Here is a 21,097-nt window from a genome sequence, read left to right as displayed (position 1 = left end):
CACCGATTACGGTGATACGCTAGGTGACTAACTAGCGCATAACGCTTAGGCGTCGATTAATCGGTGCCTAAGCGAGAGTTTTGCTACACTGCTTATAATTATAAATTCTGTACATCATCGTTTCAATTTAGGTCCATAATATTATATGGACCCTGGTCCATAATATAAATTGATTTGCGCCAAAATTACCTCCCCCTTAGTCCTATTTTTCCCATTATTAAATTTGACAATCAATCCCAAACCTATTTTAATCAGCTTACTTCCAAAAATGCATTGTTAATTGGCCCAAATTTCAATCACCTCCCAAGTCCCAACCACCTTGACCGCTAACCCATGCCAGACCTATCAAGTGGGCAAATTATGCTTTGGAACCGTGTATATGGTTCCAAAACTGTTTATAATTATGAATATATATTTCAAAAATTATAAATATATAGTTTTATAATTATGAACATAGAGTTGTGAATATAATTATGAATATATAGTTTTGTAATTGTGAATATAGAGATTCAATAATTGTGAATATAAAGTTCAGAAAAATCATGAATATATAGCTTTATAATTATAAAAATATAGTTCTGTTATTATAAACATAAAATCGTGTTCACCTTACAAGGTGGACACGGTTCCACAGCATAACGATTGTATCAAGTGGTAAATTATTCGGTGGACCATGATCTACATAGCTGTGTGACCATGAATATAATATACATTTTTAATATATTAAAAATATATATATATTTTTTTTTGAATGCTACTAGCTCTATTACATTGTAGTATCTGTTCATATACTTTCTCAACCTACTGAAACACAAAGAGCTAATAAGGCCTCCACACTGAGGCTCGAACTCACAATCTTCCAAATGGAAGTCCAACCCGGGTACCATTGGACCACATATTAAAAATATATTATTTGCATATGTATATTATTTGATAATATATAAAAAATCATGTACTTTTAAATAATGTACTTTTATCTCTTGTCGATTTATGATGTAGATTGCTGTTGAATTCAAATGCTACTCCGTAAAATAAAATTGTAGTGTAGTTAGTCCGTCAGTACGCATATCAGATCAGATTCGATCTTGAATTAGCATGTCTATATAAACAATATAATATACACCCTAGCCTGTGAGAAAAACACACATCACTCTCTAATTAAATAATCCATCTTTTTGAATTATGGAGGTGATGAAGAAGATGATGATGAGGCATGAGAAAACCCTCTCATCATTTTATTTCTCATCCTCATCATCAGCTGCTCTTTTTACTCTCCTCCATCTTCTTCTGTTTTGCTTAGTATGTAGTGTTACTCTTATTCCCACTTCCTCCTTTGCATCATCATCATCAGCTGCTTTCTACTCATCAAATGAAACTGATAGACTTGCTCTTTTAGAGTTTAAACACCGGATTATTTCTGATGATGATCCCAATGGAGGAGTAGTTCTTAACTCCTGGAATGACTCTTTGCACCATTGTTATTGGCAAGGAGTTAGTTGTGGCCACAAACACCGACGAGTTGTGGGTTTGGAGCTTCCTGAGATGGGGTTGGTGGGAACCATATCTCCTCATATTGGAAATCTCACTTTCCTCAGGGTTCTTCATCTCAGTAGGAATATGTTGCACGGTGAAATTCCAAGAGAGATTGGTGGTTTGTTTCGACTAAGATATCTCTCCCTGTCTGCGAATGCACTGATGGGAGATCTGGCTAAGCTTAATCTCAGCAGCTGCGTGCACCTTAGGGACCTCTTTTTTGCTCGAAATGGCCTCCAGGGGAACCTCCCTACTGCATTCCGATTCCTACCTAATTCGAAGAAGCTACAAGCACTATCTCTGGATGATAACCGATTGACAGGTGGAATTCCTCCTACTATTGGGAATTTGTCATCACTTCAAAAGCTGGGGTTGGAGAAGAATCATTTGAAGGGACGTATTCCGCATGAGATTACGCGGTGTTGGGATTTAAATTTGCTTTCACTTGCCATCAACAATTTCACTGGTACACTATCTCCTTCTTTCTTCAATATGAGTTCATTACAAACTATTTCAGTATCCGAAAACTCACTTGAAGGGACCATTCCAAGCTACATAGGAGACACTCTGCCAAACTTGGAAATATTTTATTTTGGTGGAAACAAATTCCATGGGACTATCCCTATTTCATTTCCCAACGCCTCTAAGCTTCAAATTCTTGAGGTACCACAAAACCATCTTGTAGGTAAAGTTCCAGATAATATTGGAAGGTTAAAAAATCTTCTACGTTTGAACATTGAGACAAATCTTCTTGGAAGCAATGATCCCCTCAATGACTTGGCTTTTATAACATCTCTGTCCAATTCTAGTAATTTAAATGGCTTTTCCATTTCAGAAAATAGATTTGAAGGTAAATTGCCAAACACAATAGCTAACCTCTCATCCAAACTCCATTTTCTATATCTAAAAGAGAATAAGATATTTGGTACAATACCCAAAGAAATAAAAAATCTAGTTAGCTTGATTGGTTTCAGTATAGGAGACAATCTATTATCAGGTGTTATTCCTAGTGAGATAGGTGAATTGTATAAACTACAATTTTTGAGTCTCAAAGATAACCAATTGTTTGGAAAAATTCCACTCACTCTTTTAAACCTTACTTCCCTAGCTGCAATTGAATTGGGTAAAAACAATTTGAATGGCAATATACCTTCAAATGTGGAAAACTTCAGGAATTTGAATGAATGGTACATGAACAATAACAAACTAGATGGCATCATTCCCGAACAAGTTTTTAATTTGCCATCTTTGTCTAAGTACCTTGACCTTTCCAGTAATTCATTCACTGGCTCGTTATCTCCTGCCGTGGGAAAATTGAAAACACTAAATGCCTTAGACATCTCTCGAAACAAATTGTCGGGCAAAATTCCAGATACAATTGGAGATTGTTTGAGCCTTGAATATCTAGATATGCATGGTAATCTCTTTGAAGGTAAAGTCCCACCTTCTTTGGTTTCGTTAAAGAGCATTACACATTTGGATATCTCAAACAATAAGTTGACGGGAGAGATACCAAGAGACCTCCAAAAGCTCCCTCTCTTGCAATATTTGAACCTTTCATTCAATGATCTAGTGGGGGAGGTACCAACAGTTGGAGTGTTTGCAGTGGCAACCAATGTATCATTGCTTGGAAACAAAAAGCTATGCGGTGGTATAGCTGAGCTAAAGTTGCCTCCATGTCCTGTGAAGAAAGCAAAACACACAAACCATTTAAAGCTTATGATTGTTATCTTCACATGTATCTGCCCGGCTCTGGTGTTTGCATCATTCATTGCTTTTCTAACATTGTGTTGGAGGAAAGAAAAAAGCTTGGAGTCAGCTAAGCCATCCAAAGTTGAACAGCTTTCCAAAATCCCTTATACAGACCTGCATCAAGCTACTGATGGTTTTTCCGAGACAAATTTGATCGGTTCGGGAAGTTTTGGCTCCGTTTACAAAGGAAGATTTGAACAAGGTGGAGGAGAACAAACAATTGCGGTGAAGGTTCTTGACCTTTTAAAAAATGGAGCTTCAAAGAGCTTTCTTGCAGAATGTAAAGTGTTGAGGAACATACGCCACCGAAATCTTGTTCCAATTTTGACTTGCTGCTCGAGTTGTGATTTTGCAGGTAATGAATTCAAAGCTTTGGTTTATGAGTTCATGGAAAATGGGGATTTGGATATGTGGTTGCATGCACATTCGTCTAATGCAAGGACAACCGTTCTAAGTGTTCTTCAAAGGTTAAACATTGCAATTGATGTAGCTTCTGTATTGCATTATCTCCATGATGATTGTGAGCCAACGGTTATTCATTGTGATCTAAAGCCAAGTAACATTCTGCTTGACAAAGATTTAACTGCTCATGTTGGAGACTTTGGTATATCGAGACTTTATTCACATACAATTGGAGATCCAATAGGTGAACAAACTAGTACCATTGGATTAAAGGGGTCAATTGGTTATATTCCACCAGGTAAGAATATTTTCATCATAAAACTTCACCACTTGTTTCCATAACTAGCTAGCTTATGACAAAAATTCATATTTATATATCATATCTTATGTTGAAGAAGTTCTTTCCCAAGAATTAAAATGCTCTATTAATTTTATTTTATTTTTATTTGCTTTGTTTGTTGTTACAAATAATTTGGATTTAGAGTACGGGATAGGAGCAAAGGCATCAACTTTTGGAGATGTGTATAGCTTTGGAATCCTTTTGCTGGAAATGTTCACAGCTAAGAGACCCACGGATGATTTATTCAATGGTGAATGTAGCAGTCTTTCTATGTGGAGATGGCGTTGCCAGAGCAAGTTATGAAGATTGTTGATCCATTGCTTCTAGCATGCCTGGAAAGCAATTTTGGTGAAAGACCGCACAAAGATGTGGAGATTCATGGCAATAAATTGGTGGAAATTGAAGAGAGCAAAACCCACAACTTCTTCCTCTCCATCTTCAAAATTGGGCTCACCTGTGCTTCAACATCACCCATGGATCGCATGCATATGAATGATGTGACCAAGGAATTACACAAGATTAAGAAGACATTCTTTGCATAAAAATAAGCATACATCTCTTGTGTTCTAGCAATGTTTCCGCTGGTGAACTAGCAATTATGTTAAGTTTGTTATTTATTTGGACTAATTAATGTTGCTCTGTGTTTCTTCTGCTATATACTTTTTTTTTTGGACTCTTCTTTTGTTATATGAAGCAACATCTTTTGTTATATGAAGCAACAAATATTTTCTATAAAATCTGTTTGAAAACCTAAAAAATGTTTTTTGAAAAATATTTTGATTTTACATGGTTAAAATAATTTATAACTTGATATTACGATATTCACAAATCAAAACAAAAGATGAATCATGGGAAGTACAATATCAATACAAAAATCTGGAGATATTCCATGCAACAGAAGGTGTGTGCTTGTTCTTATACAAGAAGCTCTTTTTGATCTTCTGTAACTCGATGATAACATCGTTACGTTCATAAGTATTCCATCCAATGGGGATGTAGAAGCACAAGAGAGCCCGATTTTGAAGACGGAGAAAAAGAAAATATGCATCTCGCTCTCCTTAATTTTCAGCAAATTTCCATCACTCTCCAACATTTTATTCCATACATCCATGGTTTCTATCTAGGTATGTTAGAAACAATGGGTCTACAATCTTCATCACTTGCTCTGGCAATGCTGATGCTACATACTCATAAAGACTACATTCATCATTGAATAAATCTGTGAGTCGCTTTGCAGTGAACATTTCCAGCAAAAGAATTCCATATCTATATATATATATATATATATATATATATATATATATATATATATATATATATATATATATATATATATATATATCTCCAAATGTTGATGCATTTGTGCTCGTCGCATATTCTAGATCAAAATAATTTGCAATGAAAAAACAAATTAAACCAAATGTAAAAATAAAGCATCTATTATAGTTTTAGTTTGGTAAAGAACTAAACCATAACTGGAAGTTTATAGAAATGACTTATATTGTAAAGCTTTAATTAAAAATATGTTAGTTACGTGGTGGAACGCAGCCTATGGTCCCATTTAATCTGACAATACTAGATGAATCTTCAATTGTTGGTGAATGAAACATTGATGATCCAAAATCTCCAACATGAGAGCCAAATACTCTCTATTTTTTAAAAGCAAAATGAAAAAATTTTCTATTCCATCGGGTTGTGAGACCCTTAAGGCAAGTGATCAATTTCGTCTTTTGTGAGCCAGAGAACAATGATGAATTTTTTTCATTTAATAATACATAATTATTTAGTTGACCCAACCAACTTGACTTAATTAAGTTAATATTCAAGCCTGAATTAATTGAAGATAACATTGCCCCTGACAGGATAATAGGGCTGGCACCCGACCCGGATCACAAATGGGCATTGACTCAGCATCACATGGGAGCCCAACGGGCAGAACTCCAACGGTTAGGAATTCCAACAGGTGTCACCTTTATTGTCTTTGAAGCCACCATTGATGCCACCTTTGATGAGAGAGAGTTAAAGCCTCAACGCCTCATTCATGACTCTTCATATTCTTGCCGTTAGCTCAGCTCCCCAATGATGACTCTTCATGTTGTTACCGTTAGGACCTAGCATAAATAGAACTTCCCTCAGCTGAGCAGGGGAGGCATTGTACTTTCGATACTGAGACAAAAGCAATACAACTATCGTATTCTCTTATAGCATTGTTATATTATTATTTACCGGTAACGTTATTACCGTCATTGGTGCTTTCATTGAGAGCCTGAGTCCAATACTCAAGCAGGCTACAACACTACTCTTTTTCTCTTTCAACAGCAAGCCTGAAAGAATGGCGTCCCGCAGCTCCCACGGTTCTCGCAACGTGAACAATGGCAATGCCTCAGGTGACCTCCGGGACCAACTCACCAACAATCGCGGAGGGGACCTCCGAGAACAGCTCAACAACGGGAGGCCCGGGGACCTTCGAGACCAACTCAACAATGGAGGGGTAAACCAAGTCGTGAACGGGAGGCCCGGGGACCTTCGAGACCAACTCAACAATGGGGGGGTGAACCAAGCCGTGAACCTCCAGGCGACCGCCGATATCATTCAGCAAGCAGTGATGGCGGCGCTAAATCAGGTGGCGGTGGGACTGCAAGGCCAAGTGCCCACGCCGCGGCCCCAGCAAATAGGGGTAGAGGCCCAAAGAAGTGGACCGGCCAGACGACAACCAGGCCCTTCCCAATCTGCGCCAGAACGATTGGGACAGAGGGCGCCCGTGCGGCAAAGATTAGGATCACCGGCCGAGGGGTCCTCTACCAGAGGCCCTCGCCAACACGAGAACAGACAAGCCGAGAGATCACCCACAGAGGAGGTGGGCGAGTCTCGGGAGCCGACCCCACGCCGACACGTTGATGAGTCGGCCCTACGTCGACACTTGGAGGAGCGACGCGTCGATGAGCGGGCTCTGCGTCGGCACTCGGTGGAGAAGCGACGCGCTGATGAGCGGGTCCCACACCGACACTTGGATGGACGGAACGTCGAGGAACCTGCTCTGCGTCGACACTCAGATAGACAGCACGTCGATGAACTAGCTCCACGCCGACACATGGAGGAGCGGCAGCCGGCCCCGCGTCGGCACCCTGACGAGTCGGCCCTGGTCGAGAGGCTGCAGAGAAGAATCGAGGAGTTAGCAAGAAGGGTGGAGGCACGGGAGCAGTCGCCGGAACCTGAGGTACGGATGGCAGCACCATTCTCCCCTAGCATCATGGACGTACCTTTGCCGAGGGACTTTAGGTTGCCCGCCATCAAGGAGTATACGGGGGCCACTGACCCACGTGTCCACATGACGAGGTACAAGGCTGCTATGGTAATGATCGGGGCAGGGGACGCCATCATGTGCCGAGCGTTCTTGTCCACACTGGATGGAGCGGCCCAAAACTGGTTCAACACCATCCCAGATGGGTCGATCCAAAACTTTGGGGAGTTATCCAAGAGCTTCCTAACATACTTCTCCGGTAGCATACATCGCAAGAAACCCTTCTCTCACCTCTGTGTAGTGAAGCAAGATAGAGGCGAGAGCCTCAAAGACTTCCTGATCAAATGGAAAAAGGAAGTCAATAATGTCTACGACTTCGACTCCAAGGCGGCGATCCCGATATTTATCCATGCCTTAAGATCAAGGTATTTCCACAAGCAGCTGAACTCTCACCACCCCGCTATTACGAAGATCTGATGAGGACGGCTAGCCGCTATGCCGAAGCAGAGGACGTCGACAGGAAGAAGAAGGACGAAGAGGATGGTAGGAAAGATGGGAAGCCTGGGAAAGCTGGTCCGCCCAGCCAGGCACCACTCTCGAACCACCTGACCGCAGGGAAAGGCCGAGACCACGAACGGCCTCGCCTGGTCCCCTTGCGTAATTTGACTCCTCTTACCCATCCCGTCAGTGTCATTCTAAAGCAAGCTGAGGAGATGGGAATGGTAGAATTCCCCGAGGAGTGCATGAAGGTCTCCCCAAAGGCAGACCAAACAAAGTACTGCAGGTTTCATAGGCATGCCGGACACGATACGGATGAGTGTCACGTTTTGAAGAGACAAATAGAAGACCTCATCCAGCAGGGCTACTTCCGACATTTCGTCAAGCGATCCAAGCAGCAGCAACAGCCGCAACACAATCCACCAAAAAATGTCTGGAGGAATGAGGATGGCACCGAGCCGTCCACCTCAAACGCCAAAAAAAGAGACCACGACCAAATATCTGAGCAGAGTGATAGCGAGAAAGAAACCGAGGTGGCGCCCAGACGACAAAAGAAGCACACCATACACTTTATCTATGGTGGACCTGCAGGGGGCGACACGCCCGCGGAAAGAAAGAAGTGGAGCCGGCAGCTATACGTGGGAGAAGTGGCGAGTCTTTCCAGAGAAAAGAAACAGAGACAGGAGGCCATCACCTTCTCTGATGATGACCTCCCAGAGGGCCCGTTACCCCATCTTGATGCCCTGGTAATTGAGATGGACGTCAATGATGTCATTATCCGCCGCATCTTAGTCGACACGGGAAGCTCAGTCAATGTGAAGTATTACGATGCCTTCACCAAGTTAGGGATACTTAGGAACCAGCTCAAAGAAGTACGTACCCCACTCTCTGGATTTACGGGTGATTCAGTGGAGACGGAGGGGTCAGTGGTCTTACCAGTGGAGATAGGCACGAGCCCTAACATTCGCAAACTTGACTTGGAATTCATCGTGGTAAAACTCACTTGCGCGCACAACATCATATTGGGGAGACCGGCACTGGAGAACCTCAAGGCCATAGTGTCGGTGGAACACTTGTGTATGAAGTTCCCCACTCCGAGCGGGATAGGGGTCGTCAGAGGAGACCAGCGAGCGGCCCGCAGTTGTTACGTTAAAGCATGCAAAAAGATTGGCAGAAATGATCTATAAGTCCACACCATCTGTAAGGATGATCGATCGGGTATGGAGCTAGGAACATTTGATTAAGTATTTTCCATAATATTCTAGTAGTCGTTTGGAACTGGTGTTTGGAAATCGCGGTCCGCCCGCTTTGCATTCTGAAATCTTTTGGAATAATATCTCGTGCTTGTGGTCCGCCCATGTTGTTTCAAAAAAAAAAAAAAAAAAAAAAAAAAATTGGCTGAGGGCGCGCCTCAGCCAAGGCCAAGGCACAAGCCTCGGCCTCCTGGTCGAGGCGGCGCCTCGGCCACAGGCCGAGGCCGCGCCTCGACCACATGGCTGAGGCGCACGCCACGGCCCCGGAAAAAAAAACGATCAGACGAGGCTACGCCTAGGCCGCGATCAGCCGAAGCGCACGCCTTGGCCACGATCGGTCGAGGCCACGCCTCGGCCACGATCGGTCGAGGCGCCGCCTCGGCCGCGATCAGCCGAAGCGCACGCCTTGGCCACGATCGGTCGAGGCCACGCCTCGGCCACGATCGGTCGAGGCGACGCCTTGGCCACGGTCAGCCGAGGCGACGCCTCGGCCACGGTCAGCTGGCACCCGACCCGGATCACATATGGGCATTGACTCAGCATCACATGGGAACCCAACGGGCAGAACTCCAACGGTTAGGAATTCCAACAGGTGTCACCTTTATTGTCTTTGAAGCCACCATTGATGCCACCTTTGATGAGAGAGAGTTAAAGCCTCAACGCCTCATTCATGACTCTTCATATTCTTGCCGTTAGCTCAGCTCCCCAATGATGACTCTTCATGTTGTTACCGTTAGGACCTAGCATAAATAGAACTTCCCTCAGCTGAGCAGGGGAGGCATTGTACTTTCGATACTGAGACAAAAGCAATACAACTATCGTATTCTCTTATAGCATTGTTATATTATTATTTACCGGTAACGTTATTACCATCAGCCCCCATATAATTGAAGTTAATATGAGTGAGCACTATACCGTTTTAAAAATTGAAGGGCAACATTTACACCACTAATAATTGATGGATGACATTAATAATTGACATATCATTGAAGAACATAATAAACAAACCACACACGTCTACAAGCTAGTCGCCAAATCGTCCTTCACCACTCAGTCCATCTTCTTCCACCACCGTCCCATTCTTGCTACCCGAACACCCTCGACAGTGTGGCGCGCGTTTGGTCAGATTATGAATTTTCTGTTATGAGATTATGAATGTAATGTAAATTCATAATCTCATAACAGAAAATTCATAATCGCATAAAAGTAAAACATTTATTAAATTATGAATTTTCTGTTATGAGATTATGAATTTACAGTTATGTAATTATGAATTTTCTGTAAATTCATAATCTTATAACAGAAAATTCATAATCTCATGCCTGCACATTCATAATTTATGAATGTTGAAGAAGCTTGCGCTACAGAGGAGCAGCCATGGTTTCGGACGGAAATGTGTAGTCATGGTTCCAAAGTGAATGTGCAGGCATGGATTCATAATTTATGAATGTCCAAAATCATTGCTCACCTCAAATTAAAGTGAAACCGCGAAATGTGAAAATGAAGAAGAAAAATCACGCGATTAATTAAGAAAAAAAAAAAAAAGATAACGGTGTACTAACACCGTTGGGACCGTGTTCACAATGGATGGTGAACACGGTTCCATGGCATAACGATCCGGCGTTAACAACACATTAACTAATTTTATTTTTTCGCATAAAAATGACGCCGTTTAGACTTGTGTTCACCATTCATGGTGAACACGTTTCCAGGGCATAATTTGCCGTGTCGGGCCACCGCGGATCCTCTCCTATGACTCGGCAAATTATTCTAAATGTTCACAATTTACATATTAAAATTTGTAAAAATTTAATATATAAATTGTGTATTTTGACTTCCTGAGTTCATGGCATAACTGTTGCCGTCACTTATGGCCAGCTCACATAAATTCATTGTATTAATTGGCCCAAATTTCAATTACCTCCCAATTCCACCTTGACCACTGACCCAGACCCTATCAAGTATTATCTCTTGTCGATTTTATGATGTACACTGCTCTTGAATTGTAGTGTGGTAAGTCCGTCACAGCTAGCGTGACCAATTCTTATCCTAATTAATTAATTGAAAATAACGCTATTGATTTTTCAAACATATGGGGTCCTAGGCAATAACTTAGCTTGAAAATAACAGGACGAGGACTTTGACCAACCTGAAAGGAGTGATTAAGTGGAAGGAATGGAGAACCACACGATACAAAATGTAGAACGAATGTTTTTCTATTAATAAAAATATTTCGTGTACCTCAAAAACTTACTTTCAATTTTTACTTTTACTCGTGTTTAAATTTGAGACTAAATTTGAAATTGTCACCAATATAATTCTTCAATTGTTTGACATGTCAGTAAGTTAATTTAATACGGAGTTACTCTTAATCAACCTCTAAAAATAATCTTTGGTTTATGAGAAAGTATGTAACCACTACACAAATGTGCACTATGAAATTAACTTAGGTTATCCATAACTAGTTAGTTCAAACTAGGAAGGTCGCGTCAATAGATAGCTACCACGTAGAGTCAAATTTGAAACTTTTGTAGTCAAATGCTACCATGTGAAGTCGATTTTGAAACCTTTGGAGTTAAATTTATAATCTCATGATACCAAATTAACTGTATGACCATCTAAAAATAAATTTGTATACCAGTATCACTAATCCACATTATAATTTGGGCTTTGGTACATATATGTCAATGACTCTATATTATGGGTTCACATTACAATTAGATCATGGTTCACATTATAATGAATATAATGAGGTCGATCAGAAGGCTTGTGCCTAAAAAAAAAAAAAAAGAAATCCAAATATTCCACGGGCCCGAAGCTAGAAGCCCAAAACATTTGATAAAGCCAAAATATAGACTGGACTACTGGAGTGAGTAGGTACTCAGGTGAAACAGTGAAGAAAATGAGGGAAGAAGAATAATCTACATTTAAAACTGACTGTTTCATTTGGTAGCTTCTTTGTGTTATTGATTTTTCAAATTAATTTTTATAGGTGCTTGAATTTAGTTTCTTTTCTTTTTTTTTTTTTTTTTAATAAATGCTTTACAGTAAGCGACTAGTTTAGATGGAACATTTTCTCCAGCTTGGATAGGTTATGGTAATGTTTATGCATGGGAGACCAAGCAATCTCAGCTTACGTGGGATTAAGTGAGAGGGAATCTTTCTACTGTAATTCTACATAGCTAAAACTTAAAATAATTTAGAATATAACTATGACGGAAAGTTGAATAATTCTACTGCATTCCAATTCCCACCTAATTTGAAGAAGCTAGCTCTGGGTAGAAACAGATTGACAGGTGGAATTCCTCCCACTTTTGGGAATTTGTCATCACTTCAAATGTTGGGATTGAAGATGAATCATTTGGAGGGAAGTATTCCGCATGAGATTACGCGGTGTTGGGGTTTAAATCACCTTTCACTTGGCGTCAACAATTTCACTGGTACACTATCTCTTTTCTTCAATATGACTTCTATACAAATTTTTTCAGTAATCCAAAACTCACTCGAAGGGACCATTCCAAGCAACATAGGAGACACCATGCCAAACTTGGAAAAATTATATTTTGGTGGCAACAAATTCCATGGAACTATCCCTATTTCATTTCCCAATGCCTCTAAGCTACAAATTCTTTCAGTTCCACATAACTATCTTGTAGGTAAAGTTCCAGATAATATTGGAAGGTTAAAAGATCTTCTACATTTGAACCTTGAGCGCAATCTTCTTGGTAACAGTGATCCCCTCAATGACTTGAATTTTATAACATCTCTGTCCAATTGTAGTAATTTAAATATCTTTTCCATTTATAAAAATAGATTTGAAGGTAAATTGCCAAACACCATAGCTAACCTCTCATCCAACCTCCATGAGCTATTTCTAGGAGGGAATAAGATATTTGGTACAATACCGAGAGGAATAAAAAATCTAGTTAGCTTGATCGGTTTCGGTATAGAACGCAACCTATTATCGGGTGTTATTCCTAGTGAGATAGGTGAATTGCATAAACTACAAGCTTTGAGTTTGAGCGAAACCAATTATCTGGAAAAATGTCACTCACTCTTTTTAACCTTACTTCTCTAGCTACAATTGTTTTGAATAACAACAATTTTGATGGCAATATACCCTCAAATGTGGAAAACTTCAGGAATTTGAATGAATTGTACATGAACAATAACAAACTAGACGGCACCATTCCTCAACAAGTTTTTAATTTGCCATCTTTGTCTAAGTACCTTTACTTGTCCCATAATTCATTCACTGGTCCGTTATCTCCTACTGTGGGCAAATTGAAAACACTAAATGCCTTAGACATCTCTCGAAACAAATTGTCGGGCAAAATTCCAGATTCAATTGGAGATTGTTTGAGCTAGCCTTGAATATCTTGATATGCATGATAATCTCTTTGAAGGTAAAGTCCCACCTTCTTTGGTTTCCTTAAAAAGCATTACGTATTTGGATATCTCAAACAACAAGTTGACTGGACAGATACCGAGAGACCTCCAAAAGCTCCCTCTCTTGCAATATTTGAACCTTTCTTTCGATGATCTAGAGGGGGAGGTACCAACAATTGGAGTGTTTGCAATGGCAACCAATGTATCATTGCTTGGAAACAAAAAGCTATGCGGTGGTATACCTGAGCTAAAGCTACCACCATGTCCTGTGAAGAAAACAAAACACAGAAAGCATTTAAAGCTTATGATTGTTATCTTTACATGTATCTGCTCAGCTTTGGTGTTTGCATCATTCGTTGCTTTTCTAACATTTTGTTGGACGAAAGGAAAAAGAATGGAGTCAACTAAGCCATCCAAAGTTGAAAAGCTTTCCAAAATCCCTTATAGAGACCTGCATCAAGCTACTGATGGTTTCTCTGCTACAAATTTGATTGGTTCGGGAAGTTTTGGCTCTGTTTACAAAGGAATATTTGAGCAAGATGGAGGAGAACAAACAATTGCGATGAAGGTACTTGACCTTTTAAAAATGGAGCTTAGAGCTTTCTTGCAGAATGTAAAGTGTTGAGGAACATACGCCACCGAAATCTTGTCCCAATTTTGACTTGCTGCTCGAGTTGTGATTTTGCAGGTAATTAATTCAAAGCTTTGGTTTATGAGTTCATGGAAAATGGGGATTTGGATATGTGGTTGCATACACATTCATCTAATGCAAGGACAACCGTTCTAAGTGTTCTTCAAAGGTTAAATATTGCAATTGATGTAGCTTCTGCATTGCATTATCTCCATGATGATTGTGAGCCGACGGTTATTCATTGTGATCTAAAGCCAAGTAACATTCTGCTTGACATAGACTTAACTGCTCATGTTGGAGATTTTGGTATTTCAAGACTTTATTCACGCACAATTGGAGATCCAATTGGTGAACAAACTAGTACCATTGGATTAAAGGGATCAATTGGTTATGTTCCACCAGGTAAGAATATTATATCGTCATCATAAAACTTTACCACTTGTTTACATAACTAGCTAGCTTAAGTGAAAACTTCATATTCATATATCATATCTTATGTTTGAAGAAGTTCTTTCTCAAAAATTAAAATGCTCTATTAATTTTATTTTTTCATTTTCTTTCTTTGTTTTCACAAATAATTTGAATTTAGAGTACGGGATAGGAGCAAATGCATCAACTTTTGGAGATGTGTATAGCTTTGGAATCCTTTTGTTGGAAATGTTCACAGCCAAGGGACCCACATATGATTTTTTCAATGGTGAATGTAGCAGTCTTTGTGAGTATGTGGAGTTGGCGTTGCCCGAGGAAGTGATAGAGATAATAGACCCATTGCTTTCAGCATGCCTAGAAAGCAATCATGGACTAATACCGGATGTAGAGTTGGGGAATAATGGCAATTTGGTGGAAATTGAAGAAAGCAAGGTCCATAACTTCTTCCGCTCCATCTTCAAAATTGGACTCACTTGTGCTTCAAGATCACCAATGGATCGCATGCATATGAATGAAGTGAGCAGAGAATTACAAAAGATTAAGAAGACCTTCTTTGCATAAAATTATGCAAACATGTTTTGTGACATACAATATCTCCATTGGTAGAAAAATAGAAATTAAGAAAAGCTTGTTTTCCAATTTGTCTAATATATGTTGCTCTAAATTTCTTTAATTTTGATTTAAACGTTTCTTGGATTCTTCTTTAGTTGTATGATGGGGAACAAGCTAAGCTCCAAGTATTATCTATGTTCTTATATTAAATGCATGTTGTGGTTTGGTTGAAATTTTATATATTAATTAGAGTATAACTATTTCTATTAAATTGACGTAACACGATCCTAATATCGTTAATGTCTAGCGTTTGACTGGAAGTCTATATATATATACCAGCAAATTTATGTATTTATGTAGCGTGCATGATACACGCAGTATAAAGGCTTTCACATGCTCTGCGCAAGATTTTCTTACCTTCCGTCCATCACGACTAGCCCCACCTCAAATAATTGCATTCATACCCATATTCCAACTCACTGGAAATGAATGTTTAAATTAGCATAAAATGAATATAGTTCTCTAACCACCATATTCCACTCTTCCACTATGAGATTTATCTTTTTCTCTTCATAAGAAATTAAATACTAAAATAAAAATATATAAAAGCAATTGATTAAACACCCACCCTTATATATATAGCAAAACAACAACTTTCACCACTACCGAAATCACTTACAATGTCAGACATATAACATTGATTTTTTACAACTTTCACTACTACAAACATTATAACTCATTTTTAAATAAAAAATTTTTAAAAATACACGACGTTACGTCGTATTTTATATTTACTTTTTTTTTTTTTTTAAAAAATTAAAATTAACATTACGAATTGGCGTCGTAATTTATTACTATTTTTTAAAATAAGAAATTAATAGCTTTACGGCGTCTGCTTTGGTATAACCGACGTTGTATAGTATTCGTATTTTTATTTATTTTTTTTTAAATTCAGGATACAACATCGGTTCATTGACGAACTGACACCGTAATCTATATTTTAAAAAATAAAAAAAAAAAAGAAATTAAGTACTATACAATGTCAGTTTTGATATAACAGACGTCGTAGATTTATACATATTTTCTTTAATTTTTTATTTAGGCTACGACGTCGATTTGTCATCAAACCGACATTGTAGCCTATTGTTTTTTCTTTTTGAAATAAATTAATACTCTACGGCGTCGGTTCTTCAACGAACCTATCTCATATAACTATATTAAAAAGAAAAAGAAAAAAAAAAAAAAAGACCCTTCGTTCAGATCTAAAGCACTCTCCCTTCATCTCTTCACTATATTGTGTTAAATTTTGAATTTTAATGAGTTAAAAATCACTTTTAAAATATATTTTGAATTATTTGTCTATAAGTGATGCAAACTAAAGTCTTAGTCTTCTTGCTGTCGTCCTATATTCCGTCCATCTTGTTACACACTCTAACCACCATATTCCACTATGAGATTTGCCTCCTCCGATCCGGTTTTAAACTTACCTACCAATTAACAGTACCTAGGCATATCAGATTTAGCATGTCTATATAAACAATATAATATACACTCTACCCTGTCACAAAAACACACATCGATCACTCTCTTCTTTCTCTAATTAAATAATCCATCTTTTTGAATTATGGAGGTGATGATGAAGAATATGAGGCATGACAAAACCCTCTCATCATCAGCTGCTCTTTGTACTCTCCATCTTCTTCTCTTTTGCTTAATATATAGTGTTACCATTATCCCCACTTCCTCCTTTGCATCATCATCTTCATCAGTTGCTTTCTACACATCAAATGAAACCGATAGACTTGCTCTTTTAGACTTTAAACACCGGATTATTTCTGATGATGATCCGAATCGAGGAGTAGTTCTTAACTCCTGGAATGACTCTGTGCACCATTGTAGTTGGCCAGGAGTGAGGTGTGGTCGTCGACACCCACGAGTTGTGGCGTTGAGGCTTCCTAAGATGGGGTTGGTGGGAACCATATCTCCTCATATTGGAAATCTCACTTTCCTCAGGGTTCTTCATCTCAATGACAATAATTTTTACGGTGAAATTCCAGGAGAGATTGGTGGTTTGTTTCGACTAAGATATCTCTCATTGTCTGTGAATGCACTGACGGGAGATCTGGCTAAGCTTAATCTCAGCAGCTGCGTGCACCTTAGGGAACTCTATTTTGCTCAAAATGGCCTCCATGGAAACCTCCCTACTGCATTCCAATTCCTACCTAATTTGAAGAAGCTACAAACACTATCTCTGGGTACCAACAGATTGACAGGCGGAATTCCTCCCACTATTGGGAATTTGTCATCACTTCGAAATATGGGCTTGGAGGAGAATCATCTGAAGGGACGTGTTCCGCATGAGATTATGCGGTGTTGGGATTTAAATATCCTTTCACTTGGCCTCAACAATTTCACTGGTACACTATCTCCTTCTTTCTTCAATATGACTTCTATACAAATTTTTTCAGTAGAAGAAAACTCACTTCAAGGGACAATTCCAAGCTACATAGGAGACACCATGCCAAACTTGGAAGGCTTTTATTTTTCTGCCAACAAATTCCATGGAACCTTCCCAATTTCATTTCCAAACGCCTCTAAGCTTCAAATTCTTGACATATCACAAAACTATCTTGTAGGTAAAATTCCAGATAATATTGGAAGGTTAAAAGATCTTGTAGGGTTGGACCTTGAGACCAATCTTCTTGGTAGCAATGATCCCCTCAATGACTTGGCTTTTATAACATCTCTGTCCAATTGTAGTAATTTAAATGCATTTGCCTTTGATGAAAATAGATTTGAAGGTAAATTGCCAAACACCATAACTAATCTCTCATCCAAACTCCAGCACCTATATCTAGGAGAGAATAAGATATTTGGTACAATACCAGGAGGAATAAAAAATCTAGTTAGCTTGATCGCTTTCGGAGCAGGAGCCAATCTATTATCCGGTGTTATTCCTAGTGAGATAGGTGAATTACATAAACTACAAGGTTTGAATCTTATGGAAAACCAATTATCTAGAAAAATGCCACTCACACTTTTTAACCTTACTTCTCTAGCTAACATTGATTTGAGAAACAACAATTTTGATGGCAATATACCCTCAAATGTGGAAAACTTCAGGAATTTGAATGAATGGTACATGAACAATAACAAACTAGATGGCACCATTCCTCAACAAGTTTTTAATTTGCCATCTTTGTCTAAGTACCTTGACCTGTCCCGTAATTCATTCACTGGTCCGTTATCTCCCGCTGTGGGAAAATTGAAAACACTAAATGCCTTAGACATCTCTGGGAACAAATTGTCAGGCGAAATTCCAAATACAATTGGAGATTGTTTGAGCCTTGAATATCTTGATATGCATGATAATCTCTTTGAAGGTAAAGTCCCACCTTCTTTGGTTTCCTTAAAAAGCATTATGTATTTGGATATCTCAAACAACAAGTTGAGTGGAGAGATACCAAGAAACCTCCAAAAACTCCCTCTCTTGCAATATTTGAACCTTTCTTTCAATGATCTAGAGGGGGAGGTACCAACAATTGGAGTGTTTGCAGTGGCAACAAATGTATCATTGCTTGGAAACAAAAAGCTATGCGGTGGTATACGTGAGCTAAAGCTGCCTCCATGTCCTGTGAAGAAAACAAAACACAGAAAGCATTTAAAGCTTATGATTGTTATCTTCACATGTATCTGCTCGGCTCTAGTGTTTGCATCATTAATTGCTTTTCTAACATTGTGTTGGAGGAAACGAAAAAGGATGGAGTTAGCTAAGCCATCGAAAGTAGAAAAGCTTTCCAAAATCCCTTATAGAGACCTGCATCAAGCTACTGATGGTTTCTCTGACACAAATTTAATCGGTTCGGGAAGTTTTGGCTCTGTTTACAAAGGAAGATTTGATGAGCAAGGTGGAGGAGAACAAACAATTGCGGTGAAGGTACTTGACCATTTAAAAAATGGAGCTACAAAGAGCTTTCTTGCAGAATGTAAAGTGTTAAGGAACATACGCCACCGAAATCTTGTTCCAATTTTGACTTGCTGCTCGAGTTGTGATTTTGCAGGTAATGAATTCAAAGCTTTGGTTTATGAGTTCATGGAAAATGGGGATTTGGATATGTGGTTGCATACACATTCATCTAATGCAAGGACAACTGTTCTAAGTGTTCTTCAAAGGTTAAACATTGCAATTGATGTAGCTTCTGCATTGCATTATCTCCATTATGATTGTGAGCCGACGGTTATTCACTGTGATCTAAAGCCAAGTAACATTCTGCTTGACAAAGACTTAACTGCTCATATTGGAGACTTTGGTATATCAAGACTTTATTCACGTACAATTGGAGATCCAATTGGTGAACAAACTAGTACCATTGGATTAAAGGGGTCAATTGGTTATGTTCCGCCAGGTAAGATTAATATTGTCATAAAACTTTACCACTCCGTTTCCATAACTAGCTAGTTTAAGGAAAAAAAAATGTCATATTCATATATCATATCTTATGTTGAAGAAGTTCTTTCCCACAAATTAAAATGCTCTATTAATTTTTTTTTTTATCATTTGCTTTGTTTGTTTTCACAAATAATTTGGTTTTAGAGTACGGGATTGGAGCAAAGGCATCAACTTTTGGAGATGTGTATAGCTTTGGAATCATTTTGTTGGAAATGTTCACAGCTAAGAGACCCACAGATGATTTATTCAATGGTGAATGTAGCAGTCTTTGTGAGTATGTGGAGATGGCGTTGTCAGAGCAAGTTATGAAGATTGTTGATCCATTGCTTCTAGCATGCCTAGAAAGCAATTGTGGAGAAAGACCGCACAAAGATGTGGAGATTCATGGCAATAAATTGGTGGAAATTGAAGAGAGCAAAACCCACAACTTCTTCCTCTCCGTCTTCAAAATTGGGCTCATCTGTGCTTCAACATCACCAATGGATCGCATGCATATGAATGATGTGACCAAGGAATTACACAAGATTAAGAAGGCCTTCTTTGCATAAAAATAAGCATACATCTCTTGTGACCTAGCAATGTTTCCACTGGTGAACTAGCAATTATGATAAGTTTGTTATTTATTTGGACTAATAATTGCTGTTGTGTTTCTTTTGCCATAAACTTTTTTTTTTGGACTCTTCTTTTGTTATATGAAGCAACCAATATTTTCTATAAGATCTGTTTGAAAATCTGAAAAACGTTTTTCGAAAAATATTTTGATTTTACATGGTTAAAATAATTTACCACTTGATATTACGATATTCACAAATTAAAACAAAAGATGAATCCTAGGAGAGTACAATATTAATACAAAAATCTGGAGATATTCTATGCAGCAGAAGGTGTTTGCTCGTTCTTATACAAGAAGCTCTTTTTGATTTTCTGTACTCGATGATAACATCTTTCATAAGTAGCTCTCTGAATATTCCTCAAGTCATTCTGAGTATTGCGACCACCATCCTAGCCATGATTTTCAAGGTCTGATCTCTGAACCCAAGAGTCGCCCTCGGTTTGGACTGCAACTTCTCCACTTCAGCCTCTGATCCCCATTGTTGCCCTGTTGGTCATAGGGTAAAATTAAGACAAATTGGCACTTATCACCAATCATATAACAATTAACAAAAGACGAATCCTTGGAAAGTACACTATTAATACAAATTTAGAGACACCTATATTTGGCTAATTAGGCAACAAATTTACCTTAAATTAATTCCAAGTTCACATCTGAAGATATTTCTCTCAAGACATGTTTTCTTATTCTTATGCAAGAAGTTATTTTTATCCTATGTAACTCGCTGGCAACATCTTTCATATGTTTTCGATCTGAAGGCGATGTAGAAGCACAAGAAAGCCCGATTTTGAAGATGGAGACGAATAAACTGTGTATCTTGTTCTCCTTAATTTTCACCAAATTTCCATCATCATCAAACAATTTGTTCGATCCATTGTTGCTTTCAAGGTATGCTAGAAGCAATGGATCTACGATGTTCATCACTCGCTCTGGCAATGCTGTTGCAACATACTTACAGATGCTACATTCATCACTGAATAAATTATCCGTGGATCGCCTTGCAGTGAACATTTC

General features: G+C 38.7%; 2 protein-coding genes across 2 annotated transcripts; both read left to right on the top strand.

The window, feature by feature from the left end:
• Positions 1-1,147: 1,147 nt before the first annotated feature.
• LOC109152270 (probable LRR receptor-like serine/threonine-protein kinase At3g47570) lies at positions 1,148-20,041 on the top strand. Its single transcript, XM_019299860.1, has 3 exons — positions 1,148-1,232; positions 16,686-19,426; positions 19,615-20,041. The coding sequence occupies exons 1-3, from the start codon at positions 1,183-1,185 to the stop codon at positions 20,016-20,018; spliced, it is 3,195 nt and encodes a 1,064-aa protein (XP_019155405.1). The 5' UTR covers positions 1,148-1,182; the 3' UTR covers positions 20,019-20,041.
• LOC109152274 (probable LRR receptor-like serine/threonine-protein kinase At3g47570) lies at positions 1,515-15,260 on the top strand. Its single transcript, XM_019299866.1, has 4 exons — positions 1,515-2,218; positions 2,966-3,985; positions 4,170-4,277; positions 14,737-15,260. Exons 1-4 carry the CDS (start codon positions 1,543-1,545, stop codon positions 15,027-15,029), a joined length of 2,097 nt encoding a protein of 698 aa, XP_019155411.1. The 5' UTR covers positions 1,515-1,542; the 3' UTR covers positions 15,030-15,260.
• Positions 20,042-21,097: the final 1,056 nt, after the last annotated feature.

The sequence above is a fragment of the Ipomoea nil genome, unplaced genomic scaffold (assembly GCF_001879475.1).
Source record: "Ipomoea nil cultivar Tokyo-kokei standard unplaced genomic scaffold, Asagao_1.1 scaffold2403, whole genome shotgun sequence".
NCBI lineage: Eukaryota > Viridiplantae > Streptophyta > Magnoliopsida > Solanales > Convolvulaceae > Ipomoea > Ipomoea nil.
This window is presented reverse-complemented; position numbering and strand designations above follow the sequence as displayed.